Genomic DNA, 13,219 nt, shown 5'->3' on the forward strand with positions numbered 1-13,219 from the left:
AGGGAACTGCTTCAGTGGCCACAATGTCCAGCCAGTGAGAAGGAAAGAGAGAAAGCACAGGGCAAGCAATTTCCTTTTCAAAGGACAGCACCTGGAGGTTGTGACCTTGGGTGCTTACCTCACCCAAGGACAGTAGAGAGTTTGAGAACAAGTCCTGAGAGGCTCTAACAGCTAAAGGTCAGTTAGAGGAGAAGAAGTTAAAGAGAAAAGACGAGTGGCTAAAGAGCGAGGAGGAAGTGGAAAACGCCAAAGTTGCAGACAAGTTAAAAACAAAAGACAAGTTTGAGAAGAAACAATAAAATAGCTACGTATGCCCAAATATGAGGGCCCTTCCCCCACAATTATCCCTCAGAAGCCCCCTTATATCTGAGCCCTTTGTGTCTCCCACAGTACAGCGCACTCTTACAAAGAACCATGAGGACAAGCCATGTTAACCTGAAATACTGATGCCAGCCCAGTTTGGGATTCCCATGGAAGTTGTTCAAAGGAATCAGAAAAAAGATGTAGGTAGTGAAAATAAATACTGACTTAGTATTAATTCCTGAGTTTGTCCCTTCAGTTTCAAGAAACTGTATAGTATCGTAGAAAATGGGTTTTCCTGGCTGTGTCCCAAACAAGATGGCAGGCAGTAGGGATACGAGCATGGGCAGGAAGGGGACTTGAAGGAGGAGCCGTGGGGACAAGTGGTCAGCTTTCTGTTTCTGCATCTGAGACCCAGATAGCTTGAATACAGGAGGTAAGAGAGAGCATATGGTAAATGTCACAAGCACTCACAAGCTAGGCTCCAAAACAACACTCTTTTTCAGTTCGGGAGGGTGGCCCTATTTTGTGCCGGGGCACTAGGGTATTGTGACAGCTGGAAGTCACGTGACCGTCTCCCAAAAGGCATCCTTGGAAAGGAGACAAAGGTTTCATTCAGATGAAAACGACAACAAAAATACATCTTCATGCGGAAAAGTTAAGTCACGTTACTTGTCGCATCTCCCCAAATCACCCACTGAACCATGTAACTCCAGCAAAAAGGGTGCAGGACTAGAAAGGTTGGGAAAGGCGGTGTCATGCGGTCTTTTGACCCTCCCCCCCGCTGCCTAAGTATGGGCCTTGAGCCTGGAAGGCTTCCCTACTGAGGAAAGAGTCCTCACAGCCCGTGCTGGCCTCATCACCTTCGTGTGGGAATGTCTTTCCCTGTTTCAGACTCAACGTGTACTCCTTTGCTCTGCACAAGCGTGTGCATCAGATGACACCTGGCCAACCCCGTATTATGCGTGTCCACTGCAGCGAGATGGGGTCCTTCTGCAGCACAAGAGGCGTGCGTGCAGGTCACTTGCCCTGTGTTGGCTACAGGGAGAACACCTGTGGGCCACGGGGGACTGACGCACAGTACTGGAGCTGATTTTACTCTGCTTCTGCTCTCTGTGAATAGGGCGTTATTCCATCCGATGCTTGGCTGTGTTGTGGTTTCCTCGGCGACTGGAATCCCCAGACGCAGTGGGCAGAACTGTTAGCTCTCCTGCTTTTGGCGATAGGCAATAGATGTCACTTGCTTAACAGAGAATCAGGCGCCATTCAGCTGTGGCGCTCATCAGCTGTGTGGATCTGTCCCCAGTTTTCTAACTGGCAAAATAATGGTGTTCACGGAGTTCTCTTCCAGCTACATTCTGGTTCCTGTGAGAGTGAAAGAATATGATGCCCAAAGCCCAAGTCAGTAAGGAGGACTTTTGTAGGTGCAGGAGCCGGGGGAATGCTAACAGTATATGGTTCTCACAGTTTACATGTTGGAAACATTCACTGAAGAAAGACTTTCCTTTCGATCAGAGATTCTCAACCTTGGCCAGATGATTGCTGTGGACAGCTGTCCTATTTATGGTAGGATATTTAGCCGCATCCCCGGCCTCTTCCCACTAGACGGTAGTAGCATCTCACTCTCAGTTGTGACCACCAAAAATGTTTCCAGATACGGCCAAATGTCTCCTGAAGGGCAAAAGTGGCCTCCCTGGATGGAGAACCACTTATCTAGATGGTTTCCTCTAGTCAAGGTCAAGTAATACAGGGGCACCTGGGTGGCTCAGTTGGTTAAGTGTCTGAGTTTGACTCAGGTCATGATCTCTAAGTCTGTGAGTTTGAACCCCACATCGGGCTCTGTGCTGACAGCTCAGAGCCTGGAGCCTGCTTCCGATTCTGTGTCTCCCTCTTTCTCTCTCTCTGCCCCTCCGCGGCATCATGCTCTGTTTCTCTCTCTCTCAAAAATAAATAAAATGTTAACAAAAAAAGATTAAGTATTACACACATACCTTATTGATCAATACCACTATTTTATAGGTAGGAAAAATAAGACATTTCATGAAAAATAAAGTCCATCATATGATACATAATATAGTCAAAGATCTGAAACAGAATTAGTGTCTTCACCATTTCACATCTTTAATCAATAAACATTATTCCTCTTAAGAGGAGGTGAAAAAATGACCCATATTAAAAACCATTGAAAATAAGCATCATTAATAAAACACCATTAAATGACGAATAGTTCTACATCTCTTTAATCTCTGTATTTATTAGCTACTGCTCCCCAGAGTAAAAATAAATAGGGTTTTTGTTATGGCTTCATCCTTCTTTAAAATGGGAACTAAAAGGTTTCCAATTTGGTAGGCCTAATCACTAATGCCTTTTGTATCAAACAGATTTGTGTGTTAATCATCAAGCTAAAGACATAACAAGAAAATAACGTCACCTGAGTGTCATCTCAGTGTGCTATTCACATGTAATCAGACTCCCTTCAACTAATCTCACCGGCAAGTCTAAGGAATTCATGGCTGCACCTCCTCAGCACGTCAAGGAAAGCGCTATTGCAGTGGACAGTTAAAAGACAATGGCAGTAGAACATCTTATTTAAACTTTTGATAATAAAATAATACAGAAGTGGATGGGTGCCTGGGTGGTTCAGTTGGTTAAGTATCTTGATTTCGGTTTGTGAGTTCAAGCCCCATGTCAGGCTCTGCAATGACAGCACGGAGCCTGCTTGGGATTCTCTCTCTCCACTCTTCCCCTGTTGGCTCTCTCTCAAAAGTAAGTAAATAAAATAATAATTCAGAAGTGGAAACCCTTGTGAGGTTTTCTTCCCCCCTCATTCCGGGAACAGGATTATTAATAATTAATTACATTTGTGTGATACCATGAGGTTTAAAGGATGAAATAAGCAAGAGAGCACTATATTACGCTTGAAACGTGTGTTATACTATATCAGATTAGACTATTGGTACTAGATTGTACAAAGGTCCTTATGCTCCAAGCAAGTGCAGTCGACCTCCGGTATTCAGCAGGACAACTTCAAGCAAGCCAGCTTACAAACGAGCAGTCCTCTATAGATGGCTCTGACTTACTACGTAGGTCTTGGGATAAACATGTTTATGCTTTGACTGGACGGTCACGTGGACACTGTACACATGGCGGCTGTGTAACACCATTCGGTGAAATGTCTTGCCTTCCTTCATGATTTCTCCAGTCTTTTTTTCCGTGGACATAACATTCTCTACAAAGTCTGAATCTTCTAAGTACAGTTCATCTCCTGAAAAATAACATTTTGAGTCCACAAAGTGTTATTTTATAAAACATTCCAAAATATTAGTGACATGCACATCGGTATCGATCTATGTCATGTGTTTGGAACGGAGATAGGTGTTAAGTAAGTCCGATTTTATGAGCCTACCTCAATGTCTTTCTTGTGTTTTTAATACCCACACCCCCCAACTCCCCATTCCCCAGCCAAAAAGTTTCTTTGGGCACATAAGTATTTATGACTTGGTATTTTTCGTCACGAATTATAACTTTTAGGCTAACCTGACTCTTTATCCTAGTTGGTATTAATATTGGCCTTGACATCCATACATTTTTGGGTTTCAATGTGAGCTGTTCTAATAATTTTAAGGTTAAATTACACAAATTATCATTTACACATCAAAACTGCTAAACCGTACGACTGTAGGATGAGTAACAACTGTTGTCGCTATTGTGAGAACTGAGCCAAGCAGCCATGAGCAGGTCACAAAGTTCCACCCACAAAACCATGGCGCCTGGGTGGCTCAGTCGGTTAAGTGTACGACTTTGGCTCGGGTCATGATCTCACCGTTCATGGGTTCAAGTCCTGTGTTGGGCTCTGTGCTGACAGCGCGGGGCCTGGAGCCTGCTTCGGATTCTGTGTCTCCCTTTCTCTCTACCCTCCCCTGCTCATGCTCTGCCTCTCTCTCTCTCTCTCTCTCTCTCAAAAATAAACATTAAAAAAAAATTTAAAAGGTAAACTGCCACAAAACCCCCACCTAGCACTTACCCAACAACAATCAACTGCCAACAAACTCCCTAATTCAAATAAGTTGACAATTTCTCCTAATCCAAGTTCTTTTAACAGAGCGTATTTGAAAACAAAAGTTTTCAACTTCATAACTCATTCTCAAAATTCAAAATTAAAGTGTAAAAAAGTGAAATAACATGAGAAAGAGTTTTGTAAACATCTAGGAAACATATTTAAATAAACGTATGTGTGTATACAAAATGACTTACTTAGAACTTTTGGTTATAATAAACACCATGGATATTTTATAGACTTGGACATTACTTAATAAACTGCTGTATTGTGTAAAACAGATGGTAATTCATGTCTCTGTGTTGCACAATACTGCCATACAGCCCAGTGCATTAAATGTGAATACTACAGTGCTGGGCACCTGGGTGGCTTTGGTTAAGTATCCAACTCTTGATTTCAGCTCAGGTTATGGTCTCACAGTTCATGGGTTTGAGCCCCGCATCGGGCTCTGCACGGACAGTGTGGAGCCTACTTGGAATTCTGTCTCCTCTCTCTCTGCTCCTCCCCAGTTTGTATGCTCTCTCTCTCTCTCAAAAATAAATAAACTTAAAAAAAAAAAAGAAGAAGAACACTGTGCTTCACTGACTTACCTGGTAAAAGCTGGAGCATTGCATCAGCAGTTAAAAATGTGATCGGCAGCCATCTTTCCATCTCTTCCAATGCACCATCCAAACAAAATTTGTGCAAGTCAGAGAGAGAGGCAAAGTTTCCAAGCCTTCTTATTTCGTAGAACTGTGGGGGTGCTAACCAAATTTTTTTCGATATGAAACTCTCAGTTGCCTCTGATGGAGATGACCACTGTGGAAGACAATGGCCAGGGTTTTAAGGTTTATTCCAGAGGCAATGGAAGGTTTGAAATCATTAGATCAGTACCCAAATCTAACTGACGTCGTACAATTAATGTATTAATGTGCCTTGCTAGAATCCTCTAAGACAACATGAAAAGATTTGGTTAATGAAATGTGGGCTGACCCTCCACCCTCACAAGAGGTTGGTTAATGGGACGCTGATCCTAAGGACCAATAAATCAACTAGGATAGATCACCAAGCATTGACTTGGGTGGGGGGGGGGTGTTCAGCAGAGAAGGCAGAAGATGCAAGAAGGCAAGCTGGTTCTGGTCACTCCCAGGGGAAAAAGAAGCCTGTCCGGTGTTAATTCATGAAAGCAGATTGAGAATTCAGTGCCCATTCATTCCACCCACAAACGGGTGCCTTGGGTAGGCCCTGGGGAGGTGGTGAACAAGACAAAGCTCTCTCAGGCCCTATGGGGCCTTCAGCAATCAGAAAGTAGCATGACAAGTTCACATGTTATGATGGGGTAAAGAGGAGCAAAAGGAGCTTTCAGGAAGGTCAGGAGGCATGACTCAGCCTATCGTTCCAGGAATGTAATAACAGCAGAGTATCAGGGCGCCTGGGTGGCTCAGTCAGTTGAGCATCTGACTCTTGATTTCTGCTCAGGTCTTGATCTCATAGTCAGTGGGACTGAGCCCCATGTTGTGCTCTATGCTGAGAGCGTGGAGCCTGCTTGAGATTCTCGCTCTCCCTCTCAAAATAAATAAACTTAAAAACTAATAATAACAGCACAGTACCAACCAGACAGCATTTGCCCATTTAACTTAAATGACCTGACTGCTGTGACCTTTCCTCCTTCCCAAGCCTTACTTCCATACACATTTTGATAAAAGGAGTTGATTCAGCGAATATGAAATAACCCCAAAGGGGTCTTTCTTTAACTGACTGACTAAATATCCATTTACACTAATGGAAACTGATTCTCATGCCTAATCTAGGAAATTGAAATCGATTTCTGCCACGGATAACTATAGGCCAAAGGTGTAAAAGCTTGTACTTGCCTAAACTTCCCCCTGAGGAATGCTTATGGTTAATCTATGGGACCAAACAATCTATTTATAAGAAGCACCTCGGGCTATTCTCAACTTGCCAAGGCTGCATTTTGGAAAACAATGCTCAGGCCTCAAAGGACCACCCACTCTGTAAGTTATTTACATAGAACTCTCTTTGATCAATTCCACATGAGTTCAGTGATTAACAATCAAGATGAAGAGCTAAACAATAGGTACAACTCACTTAACTCAACCTATTCAGGTTAGTCCAGACCATAGGTTAAGAGAGCTTATCATTTATTGGTTACTTGTTACTTGTAATGCACTGCTCACAAAACCTTTGACACCTTAGGCCAGATAATTATTTGTTGTGGGTGACTGTCTTGTACCCTAAAGGATGGTCAGAAGCATCCTTGAGCTCTACCCAGTAGAAGCCAGTAGAACTACCCAAATTAGGAAAATCAAACACATCTCCAGACATTGCCAAATGTATGTAGGGGTGGGTGGGTGAATCATCCCCTGTTGAGAATCACCAGCCTTGACTAGGTTAAGAACTGCTGCTTATTGAAATCTTTCCAGGGGCGCCTGGGTGGTTCAGTCGATTGAGCATCTGACTCTTGACTTTAGTTCAGGTCATGATCGCAGCAGGGTCAGGCGATCGAGCTCTGCATCAGGTTCTGCACTGAGCATAGAGCCAGCTTAAGATTCTCTCTTTCCCTCTGCCCTTCTCCCCAACTCATGTGCTCACTCTTTCTTTCTGTCCCTCTAAAATTAAAAAAAATAAAAAATCTCCTCTTCCAGCCATGAGTGCTAGAATTACCTTTCTCCAACATGATATAAACAATAGAGAAGTGGACAAAATCTATGAATCGATCATTTTCAGACATTGAAAAATGCAGAATTGTAATTTGTGAGAAAAGAAAAACAAATGAGGTGAACTCTACCATTGCCAAGATTCTCTGCCTAAAGGTAATTGTCAGACCACAGCAAAAGGAAAGAGAACCTAACCTATACCATTCTCACTGACTTACTGAGGAGACAGAGAACAGAGTTTGGAAAGGCCCATACAGGCTAGAATATGGAAGACATGGTACCTGAGAGGAGGGATCTATATAGAGTAGAGCTCCTAAGATCTGTATAGGATGCCCTTAGTCTTTGCGAAACACTAATCTATGCCAGCATAAGATGAAACCACATGACGTTGGAAAACATGCTTTCTAAGAAAAGAAAAGTTACTTGGGGGCTTTAAGACTAATAATTTCTATAGGGGCGCCTGGGTGGCGCAGTCGGTTAAGCGTCCGACTTCAGCCAGGTCACGATCTCGCGGTCCGTGAGTTCGAGCCCCGCGTCAGGCTCTGGGCTGATGGCTCGGAGCCTGGAGCCTGTTTCCGATTCTGTGTCTCCCTCTCTCTCTGCCCCTCCCCCGTTCATGCTCTGTCTCTCTCTGTCCCAAAAATAAATAAAAAACGTTGAAAAAAAAAATTTAAAAAAAATAAAAAAATAAAAAAATAAAAAAAAAGACTAATAATTTCTAGGACTCACCTAGGGCCAGGAAAAACTTCCTCCAACCACAGTGGAGAGAACTTGTTGAATATAAGGGGCATTCAGCAGAAGGGTCTCAGTAGAAGTGCAGCTGATAGAATATAGGCTATCATGGAACTACTCTAAAACCACTTTTAAAAAAGAGGTGCTTGGGTGGCTTAGTTGGTTAACCGTCCAACTCTTGATTTCGGCTCAGGTCATGATCTCACGGTTCATGAGTTCGAGCCCCACATCGAGCTCTGCCCACTGACAGCCCAGAGCCTGTCTGGGATTCTCTCTCTCTCCTCCTCTCTCTCCAAACAGAAACTTAAAAAAAAAAAAAAAATCTCAAGAAGATCAAGTTAATTTGCAATAACTTAACTTCCTGCCAGGAAAAGTTCAACAATCTTTAAAGGAACATAACAAAATCCAGTACTCATAAAAATCACAATATCCAACATCCAATAAAAAATTGCAAGACCCATGACAGGATAGCAGGAAAATGTGACCCCTAACTAGAAGACAAATTGGTCCATGGACACTACAGAGATGATGGAATTAGTAGAAAGGGGCATTAAAACCACTGTTGTAAGTATGTTCCATTGACTCAAAGACATAAAGGAAAATATGAACAGGATAAGAGAAATAGAAAATATTTTTAAACTAAATGGAACTTCTAAAAATGAAAAGTATCTGAAATGAAAAACACACAGGATGCTATTTACAGCAAGTTAGATGCTACATAAGAAAAGAGAAAAAGAACTTGAAAATGTAGCAGTAGAATCTATTCAAGATAAAGCACAGAGATAAAATACTTGAAACAAAATGAACAAGTTACCAGTTACATTCTCAAGTAGTCCAACATAAATGTAATTGGAGTCCCAGAAAAGAGGGGGAGGTGAAAAATATCTGAAGAAACAAATAACAAAAAGAAAACCATGCACATTGTAATCAAATTGATGAACACCAATGACTAAGAGGAAATATTTAAAGTAGCCACAAACACAAAACAAAACACATTAGGCACAGAGGACCAAAGAGTTAAAAGCAGATTTCTCATCATAAATTATACAAACCAGAAAATACCAAAGCAACATCTTTAAGCACTGAGAGAAACAAACAAACAAACAAATATGTTAACTTGGAATTCTATACCCAGCCAAAATATCTTTCAAACAAATGGAGGCAAAATAAAGTATTTTTCAGGTAAACAAAATTTACAAGATTCATTGTCAGAAGATCTGAAATACAACACATATTAGAGGATGTTTTTTGGGCCAAAAGAAACCAGGTGTAGATTTTAATCTGCACAAAGGTATGAAGAGCAGTAATAATGGTAAATATGCAGGTAAACATAAAAGACATTTTCTACTCATTGTTGCAGTCTTTCAAAGATTGACTGTTTAGGGCAAATTAATCAATGCACTATAGAGTTCATAATAATAATAAAAGTCAAATGTATGACAACAATAGCTATTGGACATGAGGGGAGAAATGTAGGTATACTGTTGTCAGGTTCCAACATGATACATGATGAAAGCTATGTATTGCAAACCCTAGAGTAACCACAAAGAAGTATAATTAGTAAGTCAATAATGGAGGTAAAATAGAGTCCTTAAAATACTCAAATAATACAAAAGGAGTCAGGAAAAGAAAAACACGCAAAGAATAGATAGGACAGATAACAAACTAAAAGATGGTAGATTTGAATTAAATATAAATATTTAAATATATAAACATATATAAATATAAATGATCTAAACACTCCAGCTAAAAGGCAGAAATTATACTACTGATAAGAAAAGGAAGACTATGTGCTGCCTACAAGAAACATACTTTATTTTTATTCAAAAAATTTTTTTAATGTTTATTTTTGAGAGAGAGAGAGAGAGAGAGTGTGTGAGCAGGGGAGGGGCACACACACACACACACACACACACACACACAGAATCTGAAGCAGGCTCCAGGCTCTGAGCTGTCAGCACAGAGCCCAATGCAGGGCTCGAACTCACGAACCATGAGGTCAAGACCTGAGCCTAAGTCAGATGCCTAACTGCCAGATGCCCCAAAGGGTATTTCATAATAACCAAACGGTCAATCCATCAAGCTTTAACAGTCCTATATGTTTCGGCAGCACCTTACAAGGAAGCTTCAAAATACCTGAAGCAAAACCTGATAGAGAAAAAGACAAATTCACAATTTCTCATTAAAAATGTCAGCATTCCTGGGATGCACCTGGTTGGCTCAGTCTGTAGGGCATGCGACTCTTGGTCTCAAGGTTGTGAGTACAAGCACCCTGTTGGGTATTAAGATTACTTAAAAGAAAACAAATCTGAAAAAAAATGTCAGCATTCCTGTCGGTATCTGATGGAACAAGAAAACACTATGGAAGAGCTGAAAGACACTACCAACAAATTTAACCTAATTGCCATTTTTCCAAACTCTCCAGCAAGCACAGAACATACTATTCTTTTTAGGTGCAAAAGGAACAATCACCAAGATAGACCATATTTGTGGCCATAGAAAAAGCCTCAATAAATTGAAGACTGAAATCATATAAAGTATGTTCTCTGAGGACATAATTATACTGCATGAAATGGAGTGGGCATGAAATGAGTTAATGCAGGGAACGTGCTCAGGAAGGAGCCTGGGACCTGAACAGCACTGCACACTCTCTTGGAGGGAAGCACCTGAGAAGCAGAGTCAAGGCCTCTTGAAGAAGCAGAGGAGCACTTCACCAAGGTCCTGGCTTTGGCCTGCAGGGTTGAGAGTGGGGCTACCTGGTTGCCTTGCTCGCTCAGTCACTTATCGGCTGTATGGCTCTGAGGAAGCTACGGACAGTCCCGACTTTGGTTCTACTTACAATTTTGCAATTCTAGGATGCTGCAAAAACTATACACATTCAAGCAGCAAAGTTACTTTTGAATTTTGACGTCTTCCCACAGCTAGGTACTCACCACGGGTAGTGCCGGGCAGCAGCAATGAGCAAGCTCCCAAGTGAGTCGTGTGATCCTGAAGGTAAACAACTGATGATACCCTTGCGCTCATTCTGTACCATTACCACCTTTGTTGCCCACTTTCAGCATTCAATAAATTACATGAGATATTCAACACTTTGTTATAAAATAGGCTTTATGTTAGTTGATTCTGCCCAATTGTAGGCTAATGTTAGTGTTCTGAGCACGTTTAAGGTAGGTCAGGCTAAGAGGTTAGGTAGGTTAGGTCCCGGGGCTGTAAACCCATCACAGATGGGGGGGGGGGGGGGGACCTGTAATTAGCCCCCGTGCTGGGCTTATAGGGAAGTTCCAGATAGGCCTGGGCTGCTGGCGGAGGGGGGCCCTGATTCTCAAGTTCCTGTGAGTCCCTACGCCGGCGCCGCGCAGGCCCTACCTGGCAGCTCACCACCTCCGTCAAGTCCGGGTAGACGGGCGGCGGCTCCCGCAGGCAGCACAAGAAGAAGGCGGTGCTGAAGCGGCGGCCACCCGAGCGCGTGAACGGCGTGAGCCAGCCGCCCCAGTCGTGCAGCGCCCAGATGTCGGGCGTGCAGTCGAGGTGCGCACACAGGCTCAGGAAGTGGCGCGGGTCGCGGCGGACGCGGTCGCGCCAGGCGTCCAGGCCCGGCGGCGGCGCGAGGGCGCGTGCGGGCTCGGCCGCGGTGGGCAGGGCGGCCCGCGGCCGCAGCAGCAGCACGCCCGCCTCCTCGAAGGCCTCGCGGATGGCACAGATGCGGGAGGCTACGTCATCCGGCAGCGCCGCGCCGTCCTCGTCGGCGGCGTCGGGCAGCCCCGGGAAGGAGGCTGGCCGCGACAGTGGCGGGCCCAGGCCGAAACGCGGCGGCCCGTGGTGCGGCGCGAAGAGGCGCAGCCAGTCGGCCGAGTGGTCTGCCTTGTCCAGCACGCCCCCCGGGAAGACGTGCGCCCCGGGCAAGAAGCCTTGGCTCTCGGAGCGCTGCAGCAGCAGCAGCCGAAAGCCCTCGGCGGGCGGCGGGGGCGGCGACGGGGCGGCGGGGCCCGGGCGCGCCCAGCCCGCGGCCAGCACCATGGTGGCTGCCCGTCGCCAGCTGCTGGTGCCCGGCCGCAGGGAGCCGTTCATGGCGGGCGGCGGCGTGAGGCTTCCGGGCTCTGGGTTCTGGCGCGGCGGGAGCTCCCGGGCGCCGTTCCTACCGCCCCCAGAGGTCTTCTGGGCTTGGGGACCCAGGCCCGTGTCATATATGACGAGCTCGAGGCGGGGCGCGCGCGGTGGGCGCCGGGTGAATTCTGGCTGTTAGGCCTACACCCGCGTCGGCCTGTGGGAGGAGCGTGGCGCCGGGGAGGGCTTGCACACGCCTGGAGTGCCTTAGTTCCCAGCCGGGTCACTGGCAGGACTAGGACTGTCACTGTCCCCGGCGAGGAATTGTTCACAGCCGCCTGACAGGAGGGCCTGCCTGCCTCATCGTTCCCACCCAGGACACTCGGACCGAGAGCAGAAATGCCTAGGGGCATACATGACCTGCCACGTTAAAACGTGATGCAGTATTTTCACCAGGCCGGGTGACACCTAGCCCACCAAACCCCGAGAACTAGGACTTATCCTTAAACCACCGGTCGACACGGAAGTATGTTGTCTTTGACAGCGGAGGAGACCTGAAGGGTAGATCTCTGAGCTTTGCAGGCTCACATGACTCCACCAATGAGAAACTTATGGATGAACCAGATGCCAAATTATGGGTTCCCCACCGCACGTCCTGGACGTGAAAAGGCACTCTTGCCCCCGGGTAATTTGTCTTGTGCTCTGGAAGCCTTTTATTGTCAGGGCACCTGGGACCACCTTAAGCCCTTTAGGTCATTGGATGATTTCCACTTTCATGAGAGATGCTTAATCCAGGCCTAGGGATAGGAATTTCTCTCCACTTCATTTTCTTAGTGGCTGTAATACTCCCATGTCCAAGAGAAACATTCCTGTTTCTTAGAGCCTGTTTAAATCTGAATCTTCTCTTTTCGATTCCTTGTCACGTGCCAACAGCTTCTCCCACGATTGCTGTTACACCTGATCACACATTTGTTACATTTGGGGATGAAACAGAGACTGTTCTTTTGGTGGGCCTCATTTAAGAACTGTCATTTTAATGTGGGTTATTTTGTGGGGGAGGATCTGGACATGGCACTGTCGGTTTTTAGGGTTTTTTTTTAATTAAAAAAATATAGGGTTTTTTGTTTTTTTGTGTGTTTTTTGTGTTTTTGTTTTTTATTGGAAGTATGCTCCACGCCCAACATGGGGCTTGAACTCACAACCCTAAGATCAAGAGTAGCATGCTCTACTGATGGAGCCAGCCAGACACTCCTAGAATGGTTTTTCTTAGTATCGTTTTCTAAAGGTACGACTCCCTGTGTACTGACTGCATCCTAGAAACAAACAAAAAAATGGGACCACACACGGAGAAAAGTACAGGTGGAAGCCAAAGAAGGACACATGTCCCACTTGGAGGGCCAACCAACTTTCATCTACCTTGAGTCTGCAG

General features: G+C 44.9%; 1 protein-coding gene and 1 long non-coding RNA gene across 3 annotated transcripts; one reads left to right on the forward strand and one right to left on the reverse strand.

The window, feature by feature from the left end:
* The first annotated feature begins 1,777 nt into the window (after positions 1-1,777).
* On the forward strand, positions 1,778-2,922 carry LOC125915812 (uncharacterized). The gene is made up of 2 exons (XR_007455753.1): positions 1,778-1,866; positions 2,682-2,922. It is a non-coding gene; the product is annotated as an uncharacterized LOC125915812 (long non-coding RNA).
* Positions 2,293-11,993, reverse strand: NUDT19 (nudix hydrolase 19). 2 transcript variants are annotated; one of them, XM_049621828.1, is made up of 3 exons: positions 11,113-11,982; positions 4,948-5,155; positions 2,293-3,565 (listed from the first exon to the last, which is right to left on the reverse strand). In XM_049621828.1, the coding sequence occupies exons 1-3, from the start codon at positions 11,812-11,814 to the stop codon at positions 3,360-3,362; spliced, it is 1,116 nt and encodes a 371-aa protein (XP_049477785.1). In that variant the 5' UTR covers positions 11,815-11,982; the 3' UTR covers positions 2,293-3,359. The 2 variants fall into 2 exon arrangements, with proteins under 2 accessions (XP_049477785.1, XP_049477786.1); XM_049621829.1 differs by lacking the exon at positions 2,293-3,565 and adding an exon at positions 10,680-10,734 and having other exon boundaries at positions 5,045-5,155; positions 11,113-11,993.
* Between the last annotated feature and the right edge of the window lie 1,226 nt (positions 11,994-13,219).

The sequence above is a fragment of the Panthera uncia genome (assembly GCF_023721935.1).
Source record: "Panthera uncia isolate 11264 chromosome E2 unlocalized genomic scaffold, Puncia_PCG_1.0 HiC_scaffold_19, whole genome shotgun sequence".
Taxonomy (NCBI): domain Eukaryota; kingdom Metazoa; phylum Chordata; class Mammalia; order Carnivora; family Felidae; genus Panthera; species Panthera uncia.

Excerpts from the sequence above, each read along its gene's own strand:
- NUDT19 (XM_049621828.1), bottom strand. The coding sequence starts at position 11,814 with ATGAACGGCTCCCTGCGGCCGGGCACCAGCAGCTGGCGACGGGCAGCC. Across the intron at positions 5,156-11,112 it reads CGGAGGTGGTGAGCTGCCAG|TGGTCATCTCCATCAGAGGC; the intron begins GTAGGGCCTGCG and ends TGTCTTCCACAG. Across the intron at positions 3,566-4,947 it reads AATGCTCCAGCTTTTACCAG|GAGATGAACTGTACTTAGAA; the intron begins GTAAGTCAGTGA and ends GTTATTTTTCAG.